At 61.5% G+C, this 23,339-nt stretch overlaps 4 protein-coding genes across 9 annotated transcripts; 3 read left to right on the forward strand and 1 right to left on the reverse strand.

Moving 5' to 3' along the window:
• Positions 207 to 2,208, forward strand: ODF3B (outer dense fiber of sperm tails 3B). 3 transcript variants are annotated; one of them, XM_005653167.2, is made up of 7 exons: positions 207 to 316; positions 696 to 841; positions 931 to 1,134; positions 1,391 to 1,495; positions 1,581 to 1,702; positions 1,794 to 1,934; positions 2,077 to 2,208. In XM_005653167.2, exons 2-7 carry the CDS (start codon positions 733 to 735, stop codon positions 2,155 to 2,157), a joined length of 762 nt encoding a protein of 253 aa, XP_005653224.1. In that variant the 5' UTR covers positions 207 to 316; positions 696 to 732; the 3' UTR covers positions 2,158 to 2,208. The 3 variants fall into 3 exon arrangements, with proteins under 3 accessions (XP_005653224.1, NP_001193304.1, XP_020946701.1); NM_001206375.1 differs by having other exon boundaries at positions 301 to 316; positions 705 to 841; positions 2,077 to 2,207; XM_021091042.1 differs by lacking the exon at positions 207 to 316 and having other exon boundaries at positions 323 to 841.
• Positions 5,036 to 6,913, forward strand: SCO2 (SCO cytochrome oxidase deficient homolog 2 (yeast)). Of its 3 annotated transcripts, NM_001206376.1 has the most exons (3): positions 5,036 to 5,314; positions 5,482 to 5,542; positions 6,063 to 6,913. In NM_001206376.1, the coding sequence occupies exon 3, from the start codon at positions 6,076 to 6,078 to the stop codon at positions 6,868 to 6,870; it is 795 nt and encodes a 264-aa protein (NP_001193305.1). In that variant the 5' UTR covers positions 5,036 to 5,314; positions 5,482 to 5,542; positions 6,063 to 6,075; the 3' UTR covers positions 6,871 to 6,913. The 3 variants fall into 3 exon arrangements, with proteins under 3 accessions (NP_001193305.1, NP_001193306.1, XP_005653223.1); NM_001206377.1 differs by lacking the exon at positions 5,482 to 5,542; XM_005653166.3 differs by lacking the exon at positions 5,482 to 5,542 and having other exon boundaries at positions 5,049 to 5,454; positions 6,063 to 6,896.
• On the reverse strand, positions 7,019 to 17,726 carry NCAPH2 (non-SMC condensin II complex subunit H2). Its single transcript, NM_001206363.1, has 20 exons — positions 17,476 to 17,726; positions 14,613 to 14,714; positions 11,494 to 11,549; positions 11,319 to 11,400; positions 11,177 to 11,245; positions 11,016 to 11,095; positions 10,804 to 10,937; positions 10,467 to 10,541; positions 9,978 to 10,108; positions 9,094 to 9,165; positions 8,802 to 8,868; positions 8,585 to 8,692; positions 8,434 to 8,487; positions 8,237 to 8,307; positions 8,069 to 8,165; positions 7,912 to 7,980; positions 7,776 to 7,831; positions 7,595 to 7,696; positions 7,352 to 7,501; positions 7,019 to 7,286 (listed from the first exon to the last, which is right to left on the reverse strand). Exons 1-20 carry the CDS (start codon positions 17,581 to 17,583, stop codon positions 7,137 to 7,139), a joined length of 1,833 nt encoding a protein of 610 aa, NP_001193292.1. The 5' UTR covers positions 17,584 to 17,726; the 3' UTR covers positions 7,019 to 7,136.
• On the forward strand, positions 17,836 to 22,501 carry LMF2 (lipase maturation factor 2). Of its 2 annotated transcripts, NM_001206379.1 has the most exons (14): positions 17,898 to 17,991; positions 18,491 to 18,744; positions 18,891 to 18,919; positions 19,071 to 19,288; positions 19,369 to 19,547; positions 19,947 to 20,088; positions 20,256 to 20,390; positions 20,460 to 20,565; positions 20,635 to 20,731; positions 20,808 to 20,990; positions 21,124 to 21,292; positions 21,376 to 21,487; positions 21,560 to 21,656; positions 21,750 to 22,501. In NM_001206379.1, the coding sequence occupies exons 1-14, from the start codon at positions 17,898 to 17,900 to the stop codon at positions 22,035 to 22,037; spliced, it is 2,103 nt and encodes a 700-aa protein (NP_001193308.1). In that variant the 3' UTR covers positions 22,038 to 22,501. The 2 variants fall into 2 exon arrangements, with proteins under 2 accessions (XP_020946726.1, NP_001193308.1); XM_021091067.1 differs by having other exon boundaries at positions 17,836 to 17,991; positions 20,256 to 20,565.

Raw genomic sequence — 23,339 nt, forward strand, 5'->3', positions numbered from 1 at the left:
ATTCAATTGAGCTTGGTTTCTTTATTCTCACACGTTTTTTGTCTGCACACGCCTCCATTACTGGACCAGGTGTACTGAAGCCTGGGGACCGGTGAAGACAGGGTCTGTGGCCCAGCCTGCAGGCCGCCCGCCAGTGCAGCCAGTGCACGGACGCCGTGGGGGGAGGGGGCGGAGCCCGGGGCGGGGAGGGGGGGCAGCAGTCAGTCCCGTTGCCAGGAGGCGGAACCCGGACACAATGGGGTCTGGGACTTGGGCCCGGGAGGGGCAGGAATCCAGACACCCCACCCTGCCGTCCCAGCCGGGACACCAGGAGCAGGTCAGTGCATCAACTTCTCGGGCCTCCCCGGCACTAGGGCCCCCACACCAACCCCCTCGCCCGGGTATCCTCCCTCGATGTCTCTAAAATATCCGGGGTCTCCAGAACCCCAGGGAATTCCTCTCCCGTGTAGAGTTCAAACTTGGCGCGCGCATATAAACCCCTACTGAATTCCTTTTGGGGGTAGGGGACGGGACAGGGCCTCGAAGCTGGGTCCCTGTCCCGCACCCCCCTGGAGCGGAGAAAGCTGGCGTTTGTTAGCCTGGCGCCTAGGATACGCGTGGGCCCCGCCCCGGAGTCAGGCCCAGCTGGAGGGGGTTGGGGAGTGCGTCCCCGCGAGTCGGGTGGAGGGGCCCGGGCGGTCACCTTGTGTCCGCAGGTGTTGCAGGCCAGGCCGAAAGCGCTCCCACCGCGCCATGGGCTCTGACGTCTGGGTTGGCCCTTGGCGGCCGCACCGGCCCCGCGGCCCCATTGCAGCGCTCTACAGCGGCCCGGGGCCCAAGTACAAGCTGCCACCCAACACCGGTACCAGCGGCGGGCCGGGGGCGGGGGGTGGCCCGGGTCCGTCCCGGAGGGGAGCCGCCGGCGCCTGGTGATGCTGGGGCGCCCCGCAGGCTACATCCTGCACGACCCGTCGCGGCCCCGCGCCCCCGCCTTCACCTTCGGCGCGCGCCTCCCCACGCAGCAGACTTCGTGCGGCCCCGGGCCAGGCTACCTGGTGCCTGCTCGCATGACCGTGCGCGGCCGCGACGGCGCCCCTGCCTACTCCATCTTCGGCCGCCCGCGCCACACAGCGCCCTTCCTCACTCCCGGACCGGGTCAGGACCCTGGGACCCCGGCCTCCCCAACGCCGAGCTACCCCCAGGGACGCCCACTCGGGAACACCCCCCGCACACACCTAAGTCCCCCTCGAGCACCCTAACACTCCAAATTCGCCCCCCTGTCTCAGAAGAACTCCAAGCCCCACCGGGCCTTGGCAGACCGTGGTTCGAATTCCCCCTAATCCCTGGGCCCCAGCCTAGTCCCCCACCCGGCCTGCAATCCAGTTCGGCCGACACCCGAGTCCGCCCGCAGGCAGGTACTTCCCGGAGCGAGCGGGGAACGTGGCGTACCCCAGCGCGCCCCGGCACACCATCGCTCCCCGAAACTGGGGCCTCCGCGCGGAGCCGCAGACCCCAGGTGAGCCCAGGAAGGCCCTCCCAGCACCGGGAGTGGCGTGGAGACCAGCCGGTTCTCAAAGACCCACCCTCACTGGCTCCCCCAGGCCCTGGGACCTACACTGTACCGTCGCTCCTGGGCCCGCGCGTCGTCGGTAAAGTCTCCGCCCCGACTTACTCCATCTACGGCCGCAGCGCGGTGGGCAGCTTCTGCGAGGACCTCAGCAAGGTGAGGGAGGGACTGCCCGCCCTGCGCGACGAGGGGTCAGCGGTCGGCGGGCCTAGAAGCCGGACAGAGCGCCCCTGCCGCCCTCCTGCAGACCCCAGGGCCCTGCGCCTACCACGTGGTGAACCCTGGGATCTACAAGCCCCGGGCCCCCCAGTTCTCGATGCTGGCGCGGACCTCGCTCCCCCGGGGCAACACACTGAATCCCGGGCCCGCAGCCTACAACGTGGACCAGGTAGTCTGCAATTCGGGGTCAAGGATCAGAGGCGGGAGAAGGAGGTCCAGATGGGGATGGAGGGTCTGAGGTGGGAGGGTTGGGGCCCGGGAGCCTGGGGCCGGCGGCGTCTCCAGATCACCGATGTCCCCTGGGCCCACAGCCCCGGAAGCCTCGCGGCTGGAGCTTTGGGATTAGGCACTCGGACTACCTGGCCCCGATGGTGTTCGATGTGGATGACTGACCAGCCGCACGGACGCAGCCCCACAAATGTTTCTAAAAACTTCTGGAGCCAGCAACGTGTCAGCCTCTTTGTGCTCGCGGCGCCGCGCGCGGCCTAAAGGGGCAGGTGGGCGCGCCGGCCATGTCCAGAACCTCACGCTCCCGCGGGCCCTCGGGGACGGGAGGGATTAGGACAGAAGTGAGCAGGGTCGTCCCGCCCCTCCGAAGTGGCAAGTGGCGCCCGGCCCAGAACCCCGCCTGGCGGGAGGCCCCGCCCCTACTCGGCTCCAGCCCCGCGCGCTGTCCCAGAGTTCCCACCTCGTGGCCGCCCTCCTGACCGGGTGAAATTTGGCTGGGGTCTGCACAGGACGCGGACAGGGTTAGGGCAGGTTCCAGGTTCGGGGCGGGGGCGGGGGAGGGGGTCAAGTTGTCAGGTCTTGACGTGGGAGGCAGACACAGAGACAGGCAGACAGGAAACACAGACACGGGAGAGAAAGAGGGGACAGGGCCGCAGACACAGGGCAGCCACAGGTTCCAGATGTGTGTGGCAGACGGGAGTGGTGATGACCCCAATCGTCCCGGCCCCACCTGCCCCTGTCACACCTGCTGACCTCTTCCCAGCAGCTGCCTGAGCTGACCTGCCTGAAGCCAAGGGACATCAGGGGCTTCCCTGCCACGCTGGACCAGAGGCGGAAAGCTCACAAATCTGTGTGAGGTCAGGCCCAGAGATTGCCCACCCCAGGGAGGCCACAAGGCCCCAGAACTGTCACTGACACTGAGGATAGCCCACCGCTATGGGAACACCCCCTGTGCTGCCCACAACACCTTACCTGTGCCTAAAGGCCATGCTCCTGGCCATCTGGAGTGACAGCAGCACAGCAGCTGGAGTGGCCTGAAGCCTGGTGCCAGTAGCTTGAGGACAAACATGGCCCCGGGGCAGGGTCCTGGCACCTGCCCTGGCTGCCTGTGGCTGCAAGTTTAGAAGACACTTCCTCTACAGACCACAGAAGCCGGCTCCTAACCTCAAGCCTGGCCCAGACAGAGCCTCCAAAGGTGGGACCCTGGCTTCTCATCCCCCCCAGGACAGAATTGGCCCTCCCTTCCCATCAGCCACCATTAACAGAACCAAGTCATCCAGATCCCCCTTCCCCGTCAGGCCCTTTCCCCCCCACCCCGGCTCAGAACTCCCAGCGAAGAGCTAGGTTCTGCTCTCCCTCCATTCCCCCAGACTTATGTCCCCAATGACAGGTACCCATCTACTCCTACACTGACACCCCCCATCCCAAATCAGGACAGTTTCTTTTCTTTTTCTTTTTAGGCTACACTCACGGCATATGGAAGTTCCCGGGCCAGGGATCGAACCCTCGCCGCCACACAGACAATGCTGGATCCGTAACCTGCTGTGCCATAGCTGGAACTCCCAAGACATTTCTCCATTCCCACCCCAGCTGGACACCCACTATTCTACTTAGTAAATGCTTAACTTCAGCTGAAGTCCTAACCAGGGAGGGTGAGGAGAAATGTGAGGGCGGGGAGGTGGCTGTGCATGTGTACTCGGCATGCATACTTGGCCCAGCATGTACCAGAAATTAGCAGACGTGGTCTGGACACATGGAGGGCACCTTGGAGAAACTGGAGTCTATTCATGGATTCGCTGTCACTCAGCGCCCAGAGCAGGGACAGGTAGGCCACCGATTGATAATACAGCTGGGTTATTGATGACAAAAATGGCCAGAATCTCTGGAGGATCACTAAGGAAGATACTGATCAGTTATTCATGAGTCATTGGACTTTGGTCACCGTTATCAAGGGAAAAGTGATTGCTGTCAATAGGAACTTGGACAAAATAACTGGGGGCCACAGGACAGGGATCCATATCCTTGATGAGTCATTAGTGAAGACCTATCAGAATTGCGATTTTGGAATTTGTCAAGGTTGCTGATGACTCTTTGTTCAGCGTTAGTGATGGGGTCACTGGAGCCCTGAGGTGGGGAAGCTGGCCAAATGCAAGGGCTGCTGGGCAAGTGGGCTGCTGTGTCATGGGTCAGAACAGGAGGGTGGTACCTGTGGATGGAATCCTATACGCCCGGGTTGACAGCCCGTCCCTCATCACAGGTGACCTGACCCCAGACTCCAGCATCCCCCTCCCGCATGTTAAAAACCCCTGATCTCCAATCACACACAATCACAGGTGATCTGACCCAAACCCAGGATCACTGTTCCACACCACAGGGCGCCTGACAACTCACTCAAGAGGGTGACCAGACGGATGCACATGTCATCCTATCACATGGGGACTTCCATAGCCAGGTCCCCCGACCCCTCGTGACTGATCCGAGTCAGCCAGCGTTCCCCACATCTCCCAGGAAGCTTCGGGAGCTCCATCACTCCATCACTTCCAGACCCCTTAACCTCCCCCCTAAGATGGCGTGGACAGCTTGTCTGCTCTCTCGATGGACAGGAAGTAAGAGAGACACAGGCCCTGGAGCCGGCAAGAGCACTGGTGAGCACCTGTGCTGCCGGACCCGGTCACCCGTCACCAGGCTCGGTGAGGGGACAGGGAAAGGGCAGAGATCCCCTACCCGCGCCCAGCCCAGGCCCCTCCTCACTCCCCGTCCCCTCGTGCGCGCCAGTCGACACGTAGCAACGAAGCTCAGGAGGCGCGCATCCTTTCCGGTGCCCGGCACCCGGGGCCGGGCAAACTAAGACAGCAGCCAGCGTGGGGGGGGCCGCCCCAGAAAAACCCCGCCTCCCGTCACGTAGCTTCCGGCCGGCCAGCCACCTCTGGCGCATGCGCACGCGCAGCAGCCGGGCCCGCTTTACGCCCTTCCGCGCGAGCGCGGCGCCGTTGACGCATGCGCGCTGGCGTCGAGAGGGGCGGGGGCCCAGAGCTGCCTTCCGGTTCCCCTCCTCAGACTCGCGGGACGGTGCGGCGCGCTGGGGGCCCGGGAGATCCGCCTGTGCCGGCGCCCTGCAAACGTCTACAAGCTGGCTGCATTTGCAGGCCCATCTCGTACATCGCTTAGAGCGCATTTTGTAAAGGAGGAAGCTGGTACAGACAGGTTACGAGACGTGACCAAGGTCATCCAGCCCTCCCAAGTCCAGGAACCGTCGGACCGGGCGCAGGCCGGACGTTCAGAAGTCTTCGAGAGATCCTCCCAGTAGCAGCAGTCGAACAGGTGAGGGGGAGTCCTAAGATCTCCGCCTAACAAACCTCCAGGGGCCCCTGAGAGGAACGGAGGCCACCGAAGCCACAGCAGGGCGTGGGCCACGACCCCAGAGCTGCGGTGGGATGCCCAGCTGTGAAGGTGGGCTGGAGGCAAGTGGAAACCTTTTGCTACTCCAGGGTGGCTGCGGGCCCGGCAGGTTCAACGAGCGAAGGACTGGAGGGGGCGTGGAGCCCGCGGGTAACTGGAGGCTGCGGTGCGGGTGGCACCGGGTTACCGCTAAGTGCGGGGGAGGGAGCCAAAACAGCGCGGTTGAAGTGGCCTCAGAGGGAAAAGGCTGCAAAAGGGGCGGAGAAGTTGGTCTTTTGGGGGTTGAAGCGAGAGGCTCACCCACCTCCTTTCAAGAAGTAGAAGTTTATTGCAAACATAGATACGCTCAGGAACCCGGAGGAGGCAGGCGCTTGGAACGCTTCCGTCAGCTCAGACCCCCAGGTGCTGCCGAGCGCTGGGCTCGTTAGACTGAGGTTCTCCCGTTAAAGGACAGGAGGGACAGTTGTGGATGTTTGATGACGCCTAAGCTGGAGTTTGAGGTTTCAGAGGCGAAGCATGTGTGAGTGATGGCGGGGGCTGGCTGAGCAGCTGCTGACAGCAGAGCCCTCATAGGGTTGGGCCTTGAGGTGGTGGCAGGTCTCTCCAGAATGATGGACAACCCAGGAGGCCAAGGCACCTTCTGGCTTCTGACGCCTCTGCTCTTTTCCAGGAGCATCAGGTCCATGCTGGCTCGGGCACCCAAGGCTTGGCACGGGCTCTTTCTGCTCAGGCCTCTGGCCCTCCCTAGGATCCAGGGAGCTGAGGCCGGGCAGGTGAGATACCGGCTCTTAGCAAGGCAGGGCCCTGCAGAAACCGGCAAGCCAGGCCAGCCCCGGGGCCCTCGGCTGCAAACTAGGTTGCTGATCACAGCCTTGATTGGGGCTGGGCTGGGTGGAGCCTGGCTGGCCTTGAGGGCGGAGAAGGAGCAGTGGCGGCAGCAACAGCGGACAGAGGCCCTGCGCCGGGCCGCTGTGGGCCAAGGCGACTTCAGTCTTCTGGATCACCGAGGCCAAGTTCGCTGCAAAGCTGACTTTCGGGGCCAGTGGGTGCTGATATACTTTGGCTTCACTCACTGCCCAGACATCTGCCCCGATGAGCTGGAGAAGCTGGTGCAGGTGGTGCGGCAGCTGGAGGCGGAGCCTGGCCTGCCCCCGGTGCAGCCCCTCTTCATTACTGTGGACCCTGAGAGGGACGATGTCGCGGCCATGGCCCGCTACGTGCAGGACTTCCACCCAAGGCTGCTGGGCCTGACGGGCTCTGCTGAGCAGATCGCCCAGGTGAGCCGCAGCTACCGAGTATACTACAGCGCTGGCCCCAAGGACGAGGACCAGGATTACATCGTGGACCATTCCATCGCCATCTACCTGCTCAGCCCCGACGGCCTCTTCACCGACTACTACGGCAGGGCCAGGTCGGCCCAGCAGATCACGGACAGTGTGCGGGGCCACATGGCTGCCTTCCGCAGTGTGCTGCACTGAGTCGGGTCATTAAAAGGTGAGATGCAGCCGTGTGTGCGCGGGATCTGTACCAGCAGCCCCTGGAGACCACGGCAGGAGGGGGGCTCGGACCGGCTGCTCGCTGGGTGCAGGGGACAGACAGCCCCTTCCTCCACACAGAACAGTTTTGTAAGGTTTCTTAGGGGATTGGGGGGGTGGCAACACTTTATTAGGTTGGGGCAGCCAGGAAGCAAAGTGGAACGAGCAGAGGCACGTGGGGGACGGGGCTCCAGGGCCCGGCCCCAGGCTCAGTGCTCTCCATTCAGGGCCATGGAGGGGGCAGCGTAGGTCTGGAAGCGCTGGTGGGCCCGCTGGTACGTGAGCAGTCTCAGGGACATGGTGTCCACGGCCGCCTCCAGCCCCGGCTCCTGGGTGATCTCTACCGTGTAGTCATTGGCCTGTGGGGACGAAGTATCAGCAGAAACCAGGGACCACTTCCCTCCCAGGCACCCAGGCCACTCACCAGCTGCAGGGAGGCCAACATGGAGCGACACACCTCAAAGGCAGGCTGGCCAGCCACCAGCTCCGCAAAGGGACACCACTGGTTGAGCTGGCTGAACCTGGAGACCACCTGGTCCCCATAGGTGTGGATGTCAAAGGGCACACGCTGCTCCTGCAAAGGGGAAGGTCAGGGCCCTGGGGCTGGCCCCGGGTGGGCAGCGGAAGGCACGCCCCCCAGCCGGGGCCACGGCCCCGCCCCCCTCACCTGCTCCTGGAGCAGGGGCTGGACCGTCTCTTCCCAGTCCCTGATGCGCTGGCTCAGCTCTGTCTCCTGGACGAACTTCTGCGAGGAGGTGATGAACAGCTCCTAGGGAAGACCAGGGCTACCTCCTGCCTTCTGGGCGGGCCCCCTGCCCAGGTCCCAGCCCGCTCAGCCCCAGACCTACCACATTCCTTCGAACCAGCTCCTCATAGCTGAGGGACGTCGGCATGGCTTCCGCTTCTGAAAAAGGGCAGCTGTGAGGGGCCACAAGCCACACCCTCTGCCCCTCCCTGTCTCCACGGGGCCCCTCCCAGACCTACCCAGGTCTGCATCTTCCCCAGGCTTTGCCCCCTCGGGCTCTGCGTACTCCTCGGGCTCTAGAAAGTCATCTGTGGGAGGGGAGGACCCCAGCAGAAGGCAGGTCAGCTGAGGCAGCGGGTGCTGAGCCCCGACCCGGCCCACCCAGTAGGTGCCCACCTGCCACTCCCAGATCCTCCAGGGAGTCCTCCAGGCGGTCCTCCTCCACAGGCCACAGCCCCTCTTCCTCGGCCCTTGGCAGCCACCGCTCGGCCATCTGTGCAGAGAGAGCACTGAGGGGCACTGCTCTCTCCCACCAGGCCCAGGGGCGCAGTGACCAGTACTTGCCTCCCTCCTCTGCAGCCTCCGGAGGGTCTCCAGCTGCTCCCTCACGTGCTTCCAGTATAGGGCCTCCATGTCTGCACACGAAGGCCGTGTGAGAGGGGCCCCACGTCCCGCCCAGGCCCGCCCCCAGTCCACCCAGTACCGTGGGCATCCCCAGGCACTGGCATCCGTCAGAAGGGCGCACACGGCCCAGGGCTCACCTGCAAAGGAGGGGCCCTTCCGCCGGGGCCTCCTACTGTCAGTGTGGTCTGCGTCTGCAAGAGGACTGGGTCAGCAGGCACCAAACCAAGTCCCTACGGGCTGCGCCTGGGCCCTCCAGCCCCAGCCCCGCAGCCCCGCAGCCCCACGCACAGGCGGCCAGGTACCACTGGTGGAAATCCTGCAGCTTGGCAGCACCTTTCCTCTTACGCTTCTGTCCTGGAGCCTCCTCCACAGAGGGGGGCACAGAGTAGGGCCTACCTGGGGGCAAACAGACCGTCTCGGAGCACAACCATGGCCCAGGGCACTTCACTGGGCCCACGGGCCCTAGGAGCCCCAGACACCCAGGGAGTGCCCCTCCCCCAGTTACCTTTCCTGAAGGGCTTAGAGTCCAAGGAGTCGAAGGGGTCCAGGCCCTGCCAGGGGTCTGGCGTCTCCTGAGCAGAGGACAAGCAGACATGGGATGTGGAAGACACGCACCCTGCCCCAAGGTGAGACACCCAGGGGGGAGGTCCTATTGTGGGAGAGGAGGTTGCTCCAAAGATAGGCACTGCGAAGGGCCTCCAACTAAAAGCCAGCACCCAAGAGAGTTGGGGTGGGGGGAAGGCACTGGGGCTCATGCTCGCCCTCCCTGCCAGGGCCCAGGCCCTACCACCTCTCACCTTCAGCTGGGATGCAGGCTCCGGGGCCCCCCTTCGCTCCCGCAGCATACACATCCCAGGCTGGGCAGCGCTCTGCAAAGAAACGCCAAGGGTTCCTCCTCCTCCACCCAAGCCCCCAGGCCTCAGCAACTCTGCTGTGGGGCCAGATGGCAAGAACCGTGCAGGGAACTCTGGGGGCAGGAAGTTTAATGACTAAGACGTAAAAGAGAAACCCTAGGAAAAGCTTTAGGAGAGCGTACGGACTAGTAAACTAGGGGTCGTAGGGTATATTCTTTAGAAACAGTTCTTTTGTGGCTCAGCGGGCTAATGACCTGGCACTGTCACTGCTGTGGCTCTGGTTACAGCCATGGCACAGGTTTCATCCCTGGCCCAGGAACTTCCACATTCCGTAGGCACAGCCCCCCCCCTCAAAGAATAGAATAATACAATAAAACAGCCATGTCTCTACTAACCAAAATTAACAAATGTTAATTTTTTTTCCTGTACATGTCACGGGTTTTTCTTTAAAAAAAAAAAGATTTCTTAGCTCTAGGCTGACCCTCAGGGGTGAGGGAGGCAGGCCTGTCCACGCCTGCCAGCCTGGCCTCAGGGGCAGCTCTGGGAACAGCTGCCATCTGGGCAGTAGCCCTTTGCACCATGGGACTCAGGCCCTGGGCGCCAGCCTACCCCACCAAGGAGCAGCAGTTGCTCTGCTCAGAGCGGAGGGCCTGAGAGGACAGGGTGCAGAGCCAGGCCTAGGGCGGCCGGAGGGCACACCCGCTGCCCTGGTGCGCAGGACCAGAGGGAGGGAGGCCGTGGGACTGCTTCCCTGTCCAAGTGTGGCTGTGCTGCCAGGGCTCCCGTGGCTGAGGACCCGGCTGTGCAGGCCACGGTGTGGGTCTCACCTGCTCTGGGCTCCCGGGCTCCTGGGGCTCCGTCATGGCTTCAGGGACCAAGACCTCAGGGAGCCCTGCCGGCCCCGCTGCATCCTCTTCCTCACCCCCGCCTCCAGGCGCCGGGCCTTCTGGGGAGATGCCTGGACAGGGGAGCCCCGAGGAGAGGCTGAGAGGCCGTTCTTCACTCAGCCTCATCTCTCAGCCCCGGAGACACGGTGGGGTGTGTTACACTCTCATCGTGTTGCTCTTCTGCTTGGCTCATCTTATTTCTCAGTAATTCTCCTTAAGTGCTACCACCTCTGCCTGCCCAGAGAGGAGGACGTGGGTCCAAAGGTCACGGTCTGGGTGGTCACAGGCCACGCAGGCCTGGGCCTGAGCACAGAGACCTGCTCCCCCCGCCTCACCCACCAAGGCTGAAGACAGGCGGGCAGGTGGGGGTGGCTGAGCGCAGAGCCCCACACCCCACTCCACCAGACCCCCAGGAAGCTCTCTGCTCACCTGGCTCCTGAGAGATGCTGAGCACCAGGCCCGGACTCCTGCACACAGAGACTTCCATTGCCTGCTCCTCAGCCTCTGGGGAAGACGGAAAACGGAACCGGGTCAGCCCAGCTCCCCCAAGAGGGCCCAGCAGCGCCAGGCCAGGGCGGGAGAGCACAGCCCGGGTGCAAGACTCAGGCCCCTGGCACTGAACCAGCAAAGAGGACGCAAGGGGCCACACCTTCAGAGCAGGTTCCTGGGGAGGGAGGGAGTCCCAGGTCCACAGCTAGTGAGCAGGGGGTCCCCAACAAGGAGCTCGGCCCACTGGGCCCTTCCCGTCGAGCCCCAGCACCCTCACCCTTCGGGTTCCCTGGTGGCAGTGCCTCTGTGGGGGACGCGCCCACCGGCTCCAACATGAAGGCTCCTCTGGGGTGGGGGGTGCACGTATTCATCCTGAAGTCCTTCCGGCTGCCCAGAACCTCCCCCTGGCAGCTGTGCCAGCAGAAATACAGGTGCTATAGAGACCCTTCCCCCACCACCCCCGCCCGGCCCACGAGGCTCCGGCCACACCTGTACAGGGGGTTACTGTTCTTCTCCACCTCGTCAGGGGCCACCAGAGCCATGGGAAGGAGGGGGACGATGAGGGTCTCCTGCAGAGGCCAAGAGCGGGTGAGCCAGGGGCACACCGCCACCTTCCAACACCCCCACGGATGCAGGGGAGGGGCACTCACGCCAGGGGCCGGGTCACTCCTCAGATCCATGCTACTGCGAGAGTCGGGCAGGTCATCCAGCGACAGGAACTGCGGGGAGAGGGAGAGCTCAGGGGGGTGCCGGGCCAGCACAGCGGGCAATGCCAGGCACCCAGGGCCTCACCTTGTCCTCCGCCTCCCGGGGGGCCCTGGAGCTGGCCTCCCCATCGGCCCCATCTTGCTGCGTGAAGAGCTGCTTGGCCCGCCTGAGAGAGAATCAGAGTGTGGGCATCGCGGGCCGGCAGGCCTGCCCAGATGCGCACACGCGCAGCAGCCACAGCCCCGCCTCCAGTACTCACTTCTTGCCAGAGATGAAATCGAGGGCCTGGTAGACCAGCGAGTAGAGGTATTCCACCTGGAGATGGCAAGTGGGCGATCGGGACGCGGGAAGGAGGAGCGGATGTGGGAGTGCGCACAGAGGCCTGCTGTCCCCCCAAAACCCCAGCGCGGTTCCTGCCAACTTGGCTGCCAAGAACACTCCCCCAGGGGAACTGGGAGCGTTCACCAGAATTACGTAGCAGCCAAGGCCCCTCTGTTCCTCCTCAGGGGTGCTCCATCGCCACCATGGCACCCCACCCGTGCCTCCTACAGCCCCACATGCCTTCCCTCCTAGCACCCCAACCAGCCTGCCTGCAGCCTGGGTCCATGCTGCTCTCACAGGCTGGGCCCACTGCAGCCCCGCCACCAGGAGCACCCATGAGTCTCTGCTGGCCGTCGGCTCCAGCCACAGGCTGTGAGGCCCCACCGAAAGGGTGAGGGTTGGGACTTCCCAGGGTCCTAGCACGAGACACCCACCCGTAGGCGCCGAAGCTGTCTCTGGGCTGTTCCCTCGGGGACGACAGTGCCCAAGAGAAGGCAACAGGGAGCAGAACAGCTGGTGGCCCCCGCCATCTGGATCCCACTTGCCAGGAATAACAAACATTTCCTTGTTGGTTTTTGTTTTTTGGTTTTTTTTTTCTTTTTAGGGTTACATGTGCAGCATATGGAAGTTTCCAGGCTAGGGATTGAATTGGAGCTACAGCGCTGGCCTACACCACAGTTCATGGCAACGCCAGATCCTTAACCCTCTGAGCAAGGCCAGGGATCGAACCCGAGACCTCATGGATACTAGTCAGGTTCATCACCACTGAGCCACAACAGGAACTCCCAAACTTAACTTTCTTTAAGTGGCTGCTGCACACACATGCCCTGCGCGTCATCTCACTCTGTCTGGACTGGGTGTGGCTGCCAGTCTCCTACAGGAGGTAAACCGAGACCCAAAGCAACCTCGATCAGCAGTGAGTCCAGGACTTGCACCGAGGGACGCGGGAGCGGGAGCTGCACCCTCCAGTACAGCAGCCACGGGCCACATGCTCCAACAATTTAATGTAATTAAAAGTTAACAAGGCATGAAGTTCCCATTATGGCGCAGCAGAAACGAATCCGACTAGGAACCATGAGGTTGCAGGTTCGAACCATGGCCTCACTCAGTGGGTTAAGGATCCAGCATTGCTGTGAGCTGTAGTGTAGGTCACAGACGCAGCTCAGATCCCACATTGCTGTGGCTCTGGCGTAGGCCAGCGGCAACAGCTCCGATTGGACCCCTAGCCTGGAAACCTCCATATGCCTCAGGAGCAGCCCTGAAAAAACCAAAGACAAAAAAAAAAAAAAAAGTTAACAAGGCGTAAGAGGAGTTCCCACTGTGGCACAAGATTGGGGGTGTCTTAGGAGCACTGGGATACAGGATCAATCCCCAGCCTGGCACAGTGGTTGGGGATCCGGTGTTGCTGCAGCTGTGGCTTAGATCACAACTGTGGCTCGGATCTGATCCCTGGCCCAGGAACTCCACATGCCGCGGGGCAGCAAAAAAGAAAAAAATTAAAAATTAGAAATAAAGCGCGAGAATCCTCGGTCACACCAGCCACGTTTCAAGGGCTCAGAAGCCACACACATTTGACAGCACAGCTCATAGAGCGTTCCCTTCACCTCAGAAAACTCCAATGGTCAGGGCTGACCTCAGCCCACACTCCCCTCACCCAGCTTCCAGACTCCACATCTGCTTTATCACCTATCAGCTCATCTGCAAGTCTGTCTGTTCACCTCATGCTTTGTGCTTTCAAAGTCAGTTGCAGACATTCCTTCTCAGGACACATGCGGGATGTGGGAATGCGATTTAGTGAGATTATCTAGGATGGGGGGCGGGGAGGACGACCACACATCGACGTGGCTCATACTGTCTTCATAACTTATGGAGCCACAGGCAGGTCCCCCATATCCTGTGCCAGTGGGTTACGCCGGTCCCGCCCGTCCGGGACCCCAGTGCTGAGCGCCTCAACACACCGGTAAACTCCCACCTCCTGTGCACCTTCGATTTCCCCGCCCCCCACGTCGCAGCCCTGGACCAGTGCTGCCGCCCACTTCTCGGTGCCCTCCTCCTTGCGCCCTAAGGCGTGATGAGGCGTGTGTACCGTCCAACAGGGTGCCCGTGCTTCCCCACGTCCCTGGGCCCCTTCTGTGCATCACCCTTTCTCTCTCCAGTCTCCTGGGAGGAGGTGGCAAGCCCATCAGCCCATCCCACACCGATTTCTTCCAGGTTTTTTTTCATGTTTCCTCTTCCCACTCCCCTTTCCCCGCCTGCCACTTGCACTCGCCACCCTGAGCTCCGTGGTTTTCAATCCTGGTTATCACTGAGGATAGTTCAAGAAATCCTGACACCTGCCTGCCCCCACCCCACCGCCAACTGCACCCAGGGATTCTGATTTAATTGGCTGGGAGGGGCCCAGGCACTGGCAACTGTCTGGACGGCAGCCTGGGTTGAGAGCCACTGCCCAATCTCTTTCCTGCCATCGTCAATAAAACCTCTTAGGAGGAATCTGCGCTTAGCTTGTGCCTTCTCACGCTCATCACTGCCCCACCTCCTGCAGTACAGCTCTCCTTGCACTAAATAAAATTCCTGGTGACCTAATTGAAGACCCACAGATACTTGAAAATCTCTTATTGTGTGGATCCAATTCCTGTCAATGCTTCTGGTCTTCTTTCTGCACCCCGATATTTTCTATGGCTCTGATGTCCATGACTGGACACTTTCTCAGTTTCCTTTTCTCTGACTTTTCCAGCTTGTGGACACTTCCCAAATACTGCTTTTCCTCTTACTTTGTAACAGGGTTTCTCAACTCTGGGACTACTGACATTTTGATCTGGATGGTTCTTCGTTGCAGGAGGCTCTCCTACGCACAGCTGGATGATTAGCAGCAACACTTACTGTTGAGCAATTTTAAATCCGACTTTGTTCTCTGGCCTCACGAGGTGGTAAGGAATTGGGGGAGGAGGTGGGGGGCGCTGATGAGGCAGGTCAGAGACAGGGGCAGCCTGCCCAGGACAGCAGCCCTCGGCCCCACACAACACTAAGACCCAAGACCAGCAGCCAGGCAGAGCCCACCTTCTTGCTGTAGACACAGGCGGAGCCCTGGATCAACAGCGCTGCCTCGATGAAGTTCATTGTGGTTTTGCCTTCGTCAAAAGAAATGCAGATCTGGTCCAGCTGCAAAACACAACAGCAGGTCAGCGGGAGGCTGAGTCTATGCATACTTCTCCTGGGCAGCCTGCCTGCCATCCCACCTTCTTCCATCCCACCTTCTTCCGAGGTGCCAGGTCACCATGAGCAGCCTCTCAGACTGACAGCGCTGACTCTTCTTGGGGCTCACTACTGGTTGTTCATTTTTTGGAGGAGAAAGAAAGGTCTCTGTGCCCTACTCCCTCTCTCTCTCTTTTTTTTTTTTCCCCCCCCCCCCCGGTCTCTTTAGGGCTGCACCTGCAGCATATGGAAGTTCCCAGCCTAGGGGTCAAATTGGAGCTGCAGCTGCCAGCCACAGCCACAGCCACAGCCACCTGGGATCCAGGCTGCATCTGCAATACACTGAAGCTTGGGGCAACACCAGATCCTTAACCCGCATCCTCTCGGACGTTATGTCAGGTTCCTAACCCACTGAGCCACAATGGGAACTCCTCCCCTACTTCCTGTAACCTCTGCAACCTAGTGCTTTGGAAGAGGGAGGCTCCTAGAGTGTATCACCCACAAGAGCCAGGGTGACATGCCAGCTCCTCCATGGAGGTACTCACACTGCAGCCATCCTAGCCGGGGCTGGTGCAGACAGACTACGGCAGGAAAACCCCCACACCAAGAGAAGGGGTAGGGAAGACAGTGAAAAACACTGGGGGGTCTCAATCCTTTGAGCAGAAAACTCAGCAAACACTCAAGTACGTCTTCCTCCTTCCTCTGCAACCCCCAACCCCCAGCCTCTCCCAAGCGCAGCTCCTGTCACCTCTTAAATCTGTGTCCACCAGCTATATGCCAACAGTCCTCAAACCCATCTAGGCCAGCTCTCTACTAAGCTGCAGAACTGTGTTGACAGCAGCCCACTAGCTATCTCCACCAAGACATCCAAACTCCCCCAAACTTTAACTCCATATTTAATTCAGGATCCTTCCTACAACCAGGCCTCTCCTGGCTCCTCTCGGGGAAACAGCACTTTGAAGCCCACACATGATTTACAAGCTCTCTGCCTTTGCTTTCATCTGCCGGGAATGCCCACCCTCAGCGTGCCCAGGATGAGTGCTTCCGCAGTCTCCCTGGGACGTGCCTTGGGCCCCGCCGCCCTGTTAGGGTAATCTTGTCACACTCAGTCCCTCCTCCAATGGACTGCGAGCAACATGAGGCTAATTCCATCCTTCAGCATGGTGTCTGACACTGGTGTTTAGTAAATGACGAACATGGTGGTATGTCAGAGCTAAGCCTGGAGACTGACGCTCCCCAGGTAGGTGACTGGAAGGGCATCCGTGAGCGGACACAGGATTCAGCGAGTTAGGAAAGCTAGTATTCTGCAACAGGGCCAGGGCACAGCATTGCTGGGGACTGAGGCAAGACATCAGGCGCTAGGACAGCACTAAGAAGGGGTCGCATCTCAGAGGAGCTACCAAGGCACCACTTCTGCTATTTCCTGAAGGACAGAGGGAGTCTGTGAGGTCAGTTGCGGAGGGAGAGTACACAGGAGCACAACAATCTGAGCAAGTGCCGCGCATCCTGGGCATATGTATGGAGGGAATATGAAGGAGAGGGTGGCTAGGTCACCCAGGCTGAGCCAGAGGTGGCCCTTCCCGAAAACTCTCCAAGTCTAGGCTGCCCCACCCACCCCAGCACCTCGCACTTCATTCACCTTCTAACGACTCCCAAATGCACACTCCAGGCCAGACCTCCCATCGAAGCCCAAACTCAAGTTACAACCTCCTTCTTCAACACCACGGGGATACCTTAGCCAGAATTCATATTGGACAGGTCCACAACGGACACTAGAGAGATCAAGAAGGCTGGAATTTGAGCAGAAAAATAAAGAGCTCCCCTTTAAATACATTAAATCTGAGAAGCCTGTGTGACATCTAACTGGAATGTCAAGCTGAGCAGCTGGATACATAAAACAGATTCGGATAAAAGATTGGGATGGAAATACAAATTGGGGCAGGAATAGGAGAATAAATACACCGAGGAGCTGTTCTCATACAAGTGATACTTAAAATCATGGAAATAAATGAGATGGTTTAGGAGAAACGTGTAAAAAGATGACTCAGGCCACCCCCTGAGGCATTCAACACTGAGACTGGATAAGAGAAAGAGTAGCAATGAAACCAGAAGAAAATCAGAACACCAAAACCTGCTTCTAAAAAAGAGGATATGGTCAACCCAACAAATGCTGCTGAGGTGAATAAGATGACACTTCTGGTGACCCTTGGATTTGGTAGGAGGGAGGTCTTTATTGATCAAGACAAAAGCTCCGTCCAAGTGGGCTGAGGAGTGAAAGTGAAGGGCAGAAATGGAGCGGACAGCTCCTTGATGAGATCTAGACACAGTGGTCAAGTATAGGGAAAAAAAATAAAATGCTGACAAGATGGAACACAGCAGCAGCTCGAAACTTGGTTTGAAAATCTAACATAAGAAATCCTTCTTACATCGCGGATCGCGATCTCTCACACACCCAAACGTGAACACAAATGCTATTCTACTCTATTAGAGAAAAATGCTGGTCAACACCCACTAAATCAATTTCAAGGCTCACTAATAGGTAGCGACCAATTATGACAGCTCCAGGCTAATCAAATAAAGGATAATTTGGAGGAGCAGAGATGGGGCTGGGAAAAAAGAAACGAGCTTGAGGGCAAGTGCAGTCAGAGTGCCGGATGGACACGCACCAGGAGGCGGCGGGGCAGCCCGGCAGCCCCAGCCCCGCTTCACTCCCCGGGGGCGCTCTCACCTCCTCCAGATATTCGCCCAGCTGGGCCGCCACGTCCACCTCCCAGTTCTTGGTGAGGTCGCGGATGGGCTGCAGGAGGTGGGCGAAGCGCGCCTCCACGTCCTCCATGTCTGGGAGGGGACGGGTCCGCCCCGGGACGGCAGGGCCGGCTTAAAAGTAGCCAGTATGCTCAGCCCGCCACTAGTTCTGGCGCCATTTTGCTGTTCCCGCCCAGGAAACTACGTAGGGGCGCGGCAACGTGCGCACATCTATGACGTAGCATGGCCGAAGAGCGCCGGAAGTGTCTGAAGGCGCGCCAGAAGTGGGGCCTGCGTGGGGGCGGGGCCTTGTCTGCGTGGGGCGGGAAGGGGCGGGGCTTGCAGCCGCCACTGGCGGGGCGGGGAGGACCCCTGGGCTCCAGTCCAGCCCGCCGCGTAGCGGACATGGCGGGCTCCCGGCTCCCTCGGCATCTCTTTCTCCAGGGCGTGGCTGCCATCTTCATGTTCGCCTTCGCTTCCCTCTACACGCAGATCCCGGGTGAGGGCACCGAGGGCGGGACCCCCCCTGGGCGGGACCCCCCCTGCGTCCTTTGACCTCTCATCTACCCACCAGACACTTGGTTATCTGGGGGCAGGAGTGAGGTCCAGGCCTTGCTACGTGGGGTGCTGCTGTTTGTGTCCTGCGGGCCGCGGGAGTGTGGGTGGTGGGAAGGCGTGCAGTGGTCCGTTTTCAGTAGGAGTCTGGGTTCTGACCTGGGACGCAGGGCGGAGGTCTGAGTCGGCGGGGCTGAGGGGGACATACAAGGCGGGCAGGTTAGGGAAAAGACACTGACCTGGAGGAGTGGGAAATAGGGTCTGCCACGTGGAAGGTCCTGACTTGGGTGTCGGGTAGGCCTTCTGGGGCCTGACCTGGGTGGGGGGTTCTGGAGCGTCTGCTGGCCTTGACCTGGGGAGGCAGATCTGCAGCCCTGGACTGGTGGGGAATCCAGCCTTGAAGGACAGAGTCCAGGGCCTGGCCCTGACGTGCCCTCCCACAGGCCTGTACGGCCCTGAGGGCATCCTACCTGCACGGAGAACGCTGCGGCCGCAGGGAAAGGGACGTTGGCAGCAGCTGTGGGAGACCCCAACGCTGCTGTGGGAGGCACCACGTCTTGGGCTGGACACGGCGCAGGGCCTAGAGCTGCTGAGTCTGCTAGGCACCCTGCTAGCCCTGGGAGCACTGCTGCTAAGCCAGCTGCGCCATCTCCTAACCTACCTGCTGCTCTGGGCCGCCTACCTGTCTGTCTGCCAGGTAAGTGGAGCTGCCTGCTGCCCCCTTGCACTCCTGGGAACCTTATCACCAAACTCACTTCAGGCCCTTTCACCCCCTACCCCGCCCCTGCCTGGCCTGCCTTGTAGACACACACCCCTGCTCCCTGACAGCCCTTCTCCTTGCAGGTGGGCCAGGTGTTTCTTTATTTCCAGTGGTGAGTGACTATGGGTGTGGGGCTGCAGCAGACTGGCTGCCTGGGATGGGATGGGGTGGGGTGGGGTGTGTTTGTCTCTCCTGGGGGCACCCCCTGAGGAGAGCAGCCCAAATGGGGAAAAGGCCCTTTGTGCTGCTTTCTCTCCCCATAGGGACTCCCTGCTCCTGGAGACTGGCTTCCTGGCAGTGCTGGTGGCACCTCTAAGGCAGCCCCCCCACCGCAAGCAGGCGCCCCAGAGCAAGCTGGCAGGGGCCTCACCCCACGAAGGCCTCTCCTTCTGGCTTGTGCGCTGGTTGCTGTTTCGCCTCATGTTTGCCTCGGGTGTGGTCAAGCTGACCAGCCGTTGCCCTGCGTGGTGGGGGCTCACGGGTGAGGACCCCTGCCAGGACCTGGTGGGGGGGGGTCCTCAGGGCTTCACCCAGTCCTGACCACCTGCCTGTCGCCTGCAGCCCTCACCTACCACTATGAGACACAGTGCCTGCCCACGCCTGCTGCCTGGTTTGCCCACCACCTGCCCGTCTGGCTGCACAAGCTCAGCGTGGTGGCCACTTTCCTCATTGAGATTGCAGTGCCTCCTCTGTTCTTCGCTCCCATCCGTCGTCTGCGCCTGGCTGCCTTCTACTCCCAGGTGGGTGGGGTCCATCAGGAAGACAGGTAGGACATCAGGCAGGACATGGCCTTCTTCTGCACTGCCCAGCAGGTCCCACGGGGGATGGGGTGTTTGCTGCCAGCAGCTGAAAGGCCCCATGGCAGGGGAAGGAGTTAGCCCGGGGTGTACAGGTGTGCCTGTGGGGCTGGAGGAGGTCCGCCTTGGGTCAGCAGGGGCCAGGGCGGGCACATGAGGTGCTGAGCTTGGGGTCTCTCCAGGTGGTGGTGGGGAGCCACAGAAGGCATGAGCAGGGGGAGAGGACAGGTGGAGTGGGGACAAGAGGCCAAGGGTGTGGGTGCCTGCAGGAGAGATGGAGGTGTGGGGTGCAGGGGGGCCTGGAAGCAGCTGCCAGGGGCTCTGAGTCCAGCCCCTTCCCAGGTCCTGCTGCAAGTCCTGATTATCCTCACTGGCAACTATAACTTCTTCAACCTGCTCACCCTGGTGCTCACCACCGCCCTCCTGGACGATGTACACCTGCTGGCCGAGTCTGGCAGCAGCCGGCGCAAGAAGATGCCCACCTGTGAGTGTCAGCCTCCCCCATACAGACAGCCGTCTTCACCCCCGCCATCCACCAGGGTGTCGCCAGCACCTCCCAGACAACCCTGACCTGCTGCCACCCCAGCCCCCTGGCCATAGAACCCCCCCCAGCCCTGTTCCCAGCTGACCCATGACTGTCTTGCCCTGCAGCCTGGCCCAGGGCTCTGCTGGCTATGCTGGCCCTGCTGCTGGAATTGGCCATCTACGGGCTGCTGGCCTACGGCATGGTGCACTGCTTCGGCCTGGAGGTGGACTGGGAGCAGTATGCCATTCACTCCAGAACCAGTGAGTGCCAGCTGGGGGCTCAGAGGGCAGGGGCTGGGCCACCCCTCCTCACACCCCTTTCTTCTGCAGCCTTCACCTTCCACCAGTTCTCCCAGTGGCTGAAGACGGTGTCCCTGCCCACCATGTGGCTGGGGGCAGCCTCCCTTGCCTGGGAACTGCTGACCGCGCTCTGGAGGTGTGTAGGTCCGAGGGGTGGGTAGAGCTGCGGAAGGCAGGCCTGACTGCGTCTCGGTCCTACCCCCAGGTGGACCCAGGTGCGGGGGTGGCTGCAGAAGTTCTGTGCGGCAGCCCAACTGTCCATCTTTGGCGCTGCCACGGTGGCTCTGTTCATGATCAGCCTGGTGGGTAGCACTTCAGGGCCAGGGTTGGGGGTTGGCGGGGGGAGTCATTGCTGAGCCGCTGCCTACCTGCCTCCAGGTGCCATACTCCTACATGGAGCCCTCCACCCATGGGCGCCTCTGGACCGGGGCCCACCGCCTGTTCGGCACCGTGGAGCACCTCCAGCTGGCCAACTCCTATGGCCTGTTCCGCAGGATGACTGGCCTGGGCGGGCGGCCTGAGGTGGTGCTGGAGGGCAGCTATGATGGGCACCACTGGACGGTGAGAGCTCCCTTGGGTCCCTTGCCTGGGGCACCTGGTGGGCTCCACGGGGCCAGGGATCTGACGGGCTTGGGACTGGGGCGAGTGTAGGGAACCCGGCCGCTGGCTACGCTAAACACTGCCCTGCCCGCAGGAGATCGAGTTCATGTACAAGCCCGGGAACGTGAGCCGGGCACCCCCTGTCGTGACGCCCCACCAGCCACGCCTCGATTGGCAGATGTGGTTCGCGGCCCTGGGTCCGCACACACAGAGTCCCTGGTTCACGAGCCTGGTGCTCCGCCTACTGCAGGGGAAGGAGCCCGGTGAGGCTGCGGGGGCCTAGGGGCGGGGCCTGGGGCGGGGCCCGAGGGAGCTGCTGGGCGCTGAGCACGCTCCCGCCCCGCAGTGATTCGCCTCATCCAGAACCACGCGCCCACGTACCCCTTCCACAAGCAGCCGCCCACTTACGTGCGGGCCCAGCTCTATAAGTACTGGTTCTCGCAGCCCGGGGAGCAGGGGTAAGGCCGGGTGCCGGGCAGGGGGCTGGGGCCTCGGAGCCCGCACTCCCTGAGCCACCCGTGCTGTTGCAGCCGGTGGTGGCGCCGCCAGTGGGTGGAGGAATTTTTCCCTGCGGTGTCGCTGGGGGACCCGACGCTGGAAACACTGCTCAGACAGTTCGGCCTTCAGGTAGGAAGGTGTTAACCAGGCTGGGGCAGTCGGCAGGGCTGACCGCCGCCTGCAGAGGCGACCCCCAGACCTTCCGCAATCCTGCCGCCACAGGACAAGAGCCCCCCGCGGGCCCGCAGCTCCAGCAGTCCCCTGACCGAAGCCCTCTACTGGGTGCGGAAACAGCTGTCTCCCCTGGAGGCCCCCACCCTGCTCTGGGGGCTCCTCGCGACGGTGGGGGCCATTAGGGTCATGCAGGCCCTCCTGGGCCCTCGGCCCTCCCCTCCCGCCAGGGAGAAGCAGAGGCCAGCCCCCAGGGAGGACTCAGGAGCCACCAGCAAGCAAGCTGCCCCAGCTCCCAGTAACAGCAGCCGTTCTCAGACCCCCCGGCGGAAAAAGTAGCCTCCTTCTGTCAGCCAGACGTCCCGAGAGGGTCAGGGTCCCCGTGCGTCTCTGGCTTTCTGCAGCGGGACATGGCCCAGCCACTGTGCCTTAGCCAACTGCCACGCGGAGGCCGGCCGGGGTGCCCCCTGTGGGCAGACTCTGGCGGCCCTTCTGCTTTGATGGCCCACTCATGCTCCCACCTCAACCACGTCCAGTCCCAGGACACCCACTGGCCTGACCCATGGCCCAGGAGGCCCCTGCGTGACCCGCCCAGGGTCCTTCCCAGGACATTGTCAACAGGGCCGGGGAGGCCCTTTCCCTCTGCCCCCACTGTAGGGTCCGCGCCCACCACCCCAACCCCGGCTCCTGCACAGGGGGCTGAGGCTGCCCTGCTGGGGGTGAGCAGGAGAGGTTCGGGTGGTCTCTGCGGCAGCCTGTCCCGTCGTTGGATCTGTGAGCCAATAAAGGCGGTTCGTGCAGGACCACGTGCTGCCGTTTCCTTCCCACGGGGTGGGCCTGAGGGCGGCGCCTGCCCTGCCTTCGGTGGTGGACACTGGTGGTGGGCATGCTATCCAGCTTGTGCTGACCAGGCGTCCACTTTCCTGTCTGTAAATGATCACAAGGGGCTGACCTCATGCTGCCAGTGCAGCCTGGCTGACCTGTCAGCTCCACGCATCGAGGCTGTAAGGCCAGGGCTGGGACGTGGGGCCTGGAACCATCTGAGGGCTGAAGAATTTAGCAGAACGCACCCCTTCCTGCTCTCCTGCTCCAGCTTCCTCATCTCAGGGAAGGGAAGGGTCAGCATACTGGACCTTGCTTGGGCAGGGCTGAAGGAGAGATGGGGGCGGGGGTGCCATGAGCAGAAACTTGTCAGGCCCCTGGCAGAGCAAAACGGGGTATGGGTCGGGGCGGAAGGAGGAGCAGAGGCCTGGACGAGGGGCAGAAGAGGAAGGATGCATCTGACCATCTCTGGCCTGACCGCTTTCTGGGAGCAGGAGTCAGGCACTGTCCAGGTTTCCATTTGGGGATCAGTTGTCAATCAGGTCACTGCCTCCCCTTCGCCCGGCCCTGTCCTTAGCCCCTGTCCCTCATGCTCTCCCCTCGAAGACCCCTGGACACACCCACAGGGTGCCCAGCTCCTTCCCCTGTGTCACTGAGCCCTGCTCTGACCAACCCAAGTGGATAATACTCCACGCTCTCAGCCTGTGCCTGCAGTCACATGTGGCTCAAGGGGACCTGCAACCTGAGCCTCCATATGCTCTTCGTCACGGTTTGAAGAGTCTCTAAGTTGACTTCTGGCCTAAAACAGCACGGTCAGCC

Source organism: Sus scrofa, chromosome 5 (genome assembly GCF_000003025.6).
Source record: "Sus scrofa isolate TJ Tabasco breed Duroc chromosome 5, Sscrofa11.1, whole genome shotgun sequence".
Taxonomy (NCBI): domain Eukaryota; kingdom Metazoa; phylum Chordata; class Mammalia; order Artiodactyla; family Suidae; genus Sus; species Sus scrofa.

What these genes read in the sequence shown, in the direction of transcription:
- NCAPH2 (NM_001206363.1), bottom strand. Translation starts at nt 17,583, where the DNA reads ATGGAGGACGTGGAGGCGCGCTTCGCCCACCTCCTGCAGCCCATCCGC. An exon ending in CCAGTGGTACCTGGCCGCCT is followed by an intron (nt 8,488 to 8,584) that starts GTGCGTGGGGCT and finishes GTCCTCTTGCAG; the next exon opens with ACGCAGACCACACTGACAGT. An exon ending in GAAGGGCCCCTCCTTTGCAG is followed by an intron (nt 8,308 to 8,433) that starts GTGAGCCCTGGG and finishes CTTCGTGTGCAG; the next exon opens with ACATGGAGGCCCTATACTGG.
- LMF2 (XM_021091067.1), top strand. Translation starts at nt 17,898, where the DNA reads ATGGCGGGCTCCCGGCTCCCTCGGCATCTCTTTCTCCAGGGCGTGGCT. An exon ending in CCTACCTGTCTGTCTGCCAG is followed by an intron (nt 18,745 to 18,890) that starts GTAAGTGGAGCT and finishes TTCTCCTTGCAG; the next exon opens with GTGGGCCAGGTGTTTCTTTA. An exon ending in TCAGACAGTTCGGCCTTCAG is followed by an intron (nt 21,657 to 21,749) that starts GTAGGAAGGTGT and finishes CTGCCGCCACAG; the next exon opens with GACAAGAGCCCCCCGCGGGC.
- ODF3B (XM_005653167.2), top strand. Translation starts at nt 733, where the DNA reads ATGGGCTCTGACGTCTGGGTTGGCCCTTGGCGGCCGCACCGGCCCCGC. An exon ending in TCTGCGAGGACCTCAGCAAG is followed by an intron (nt 1,703 to 1,793) that starts GTGAGGGAGGGA and finishes GCCCTCCTGCAG; the next exon opens with ACCCCAGGGCCCTGCGCCTA. An exon ending in CAGCCTACAACGTGGACCAG is followed by an intron (nt 1,935 to 2,076) that starts GTAGTCTGCAAT and finishes CTGGGCCCACAG; the next exon opens with CCCCGGAAGCCTCGCGGCTG.
- SCO2 (NM_001206376.1), top strand. Translation starts at nt 6,076, where the DNA reads ATGCTGGCTCGGGCACCCAAGGCTTGGCACGGGCTCTTTCTGCTCAGG.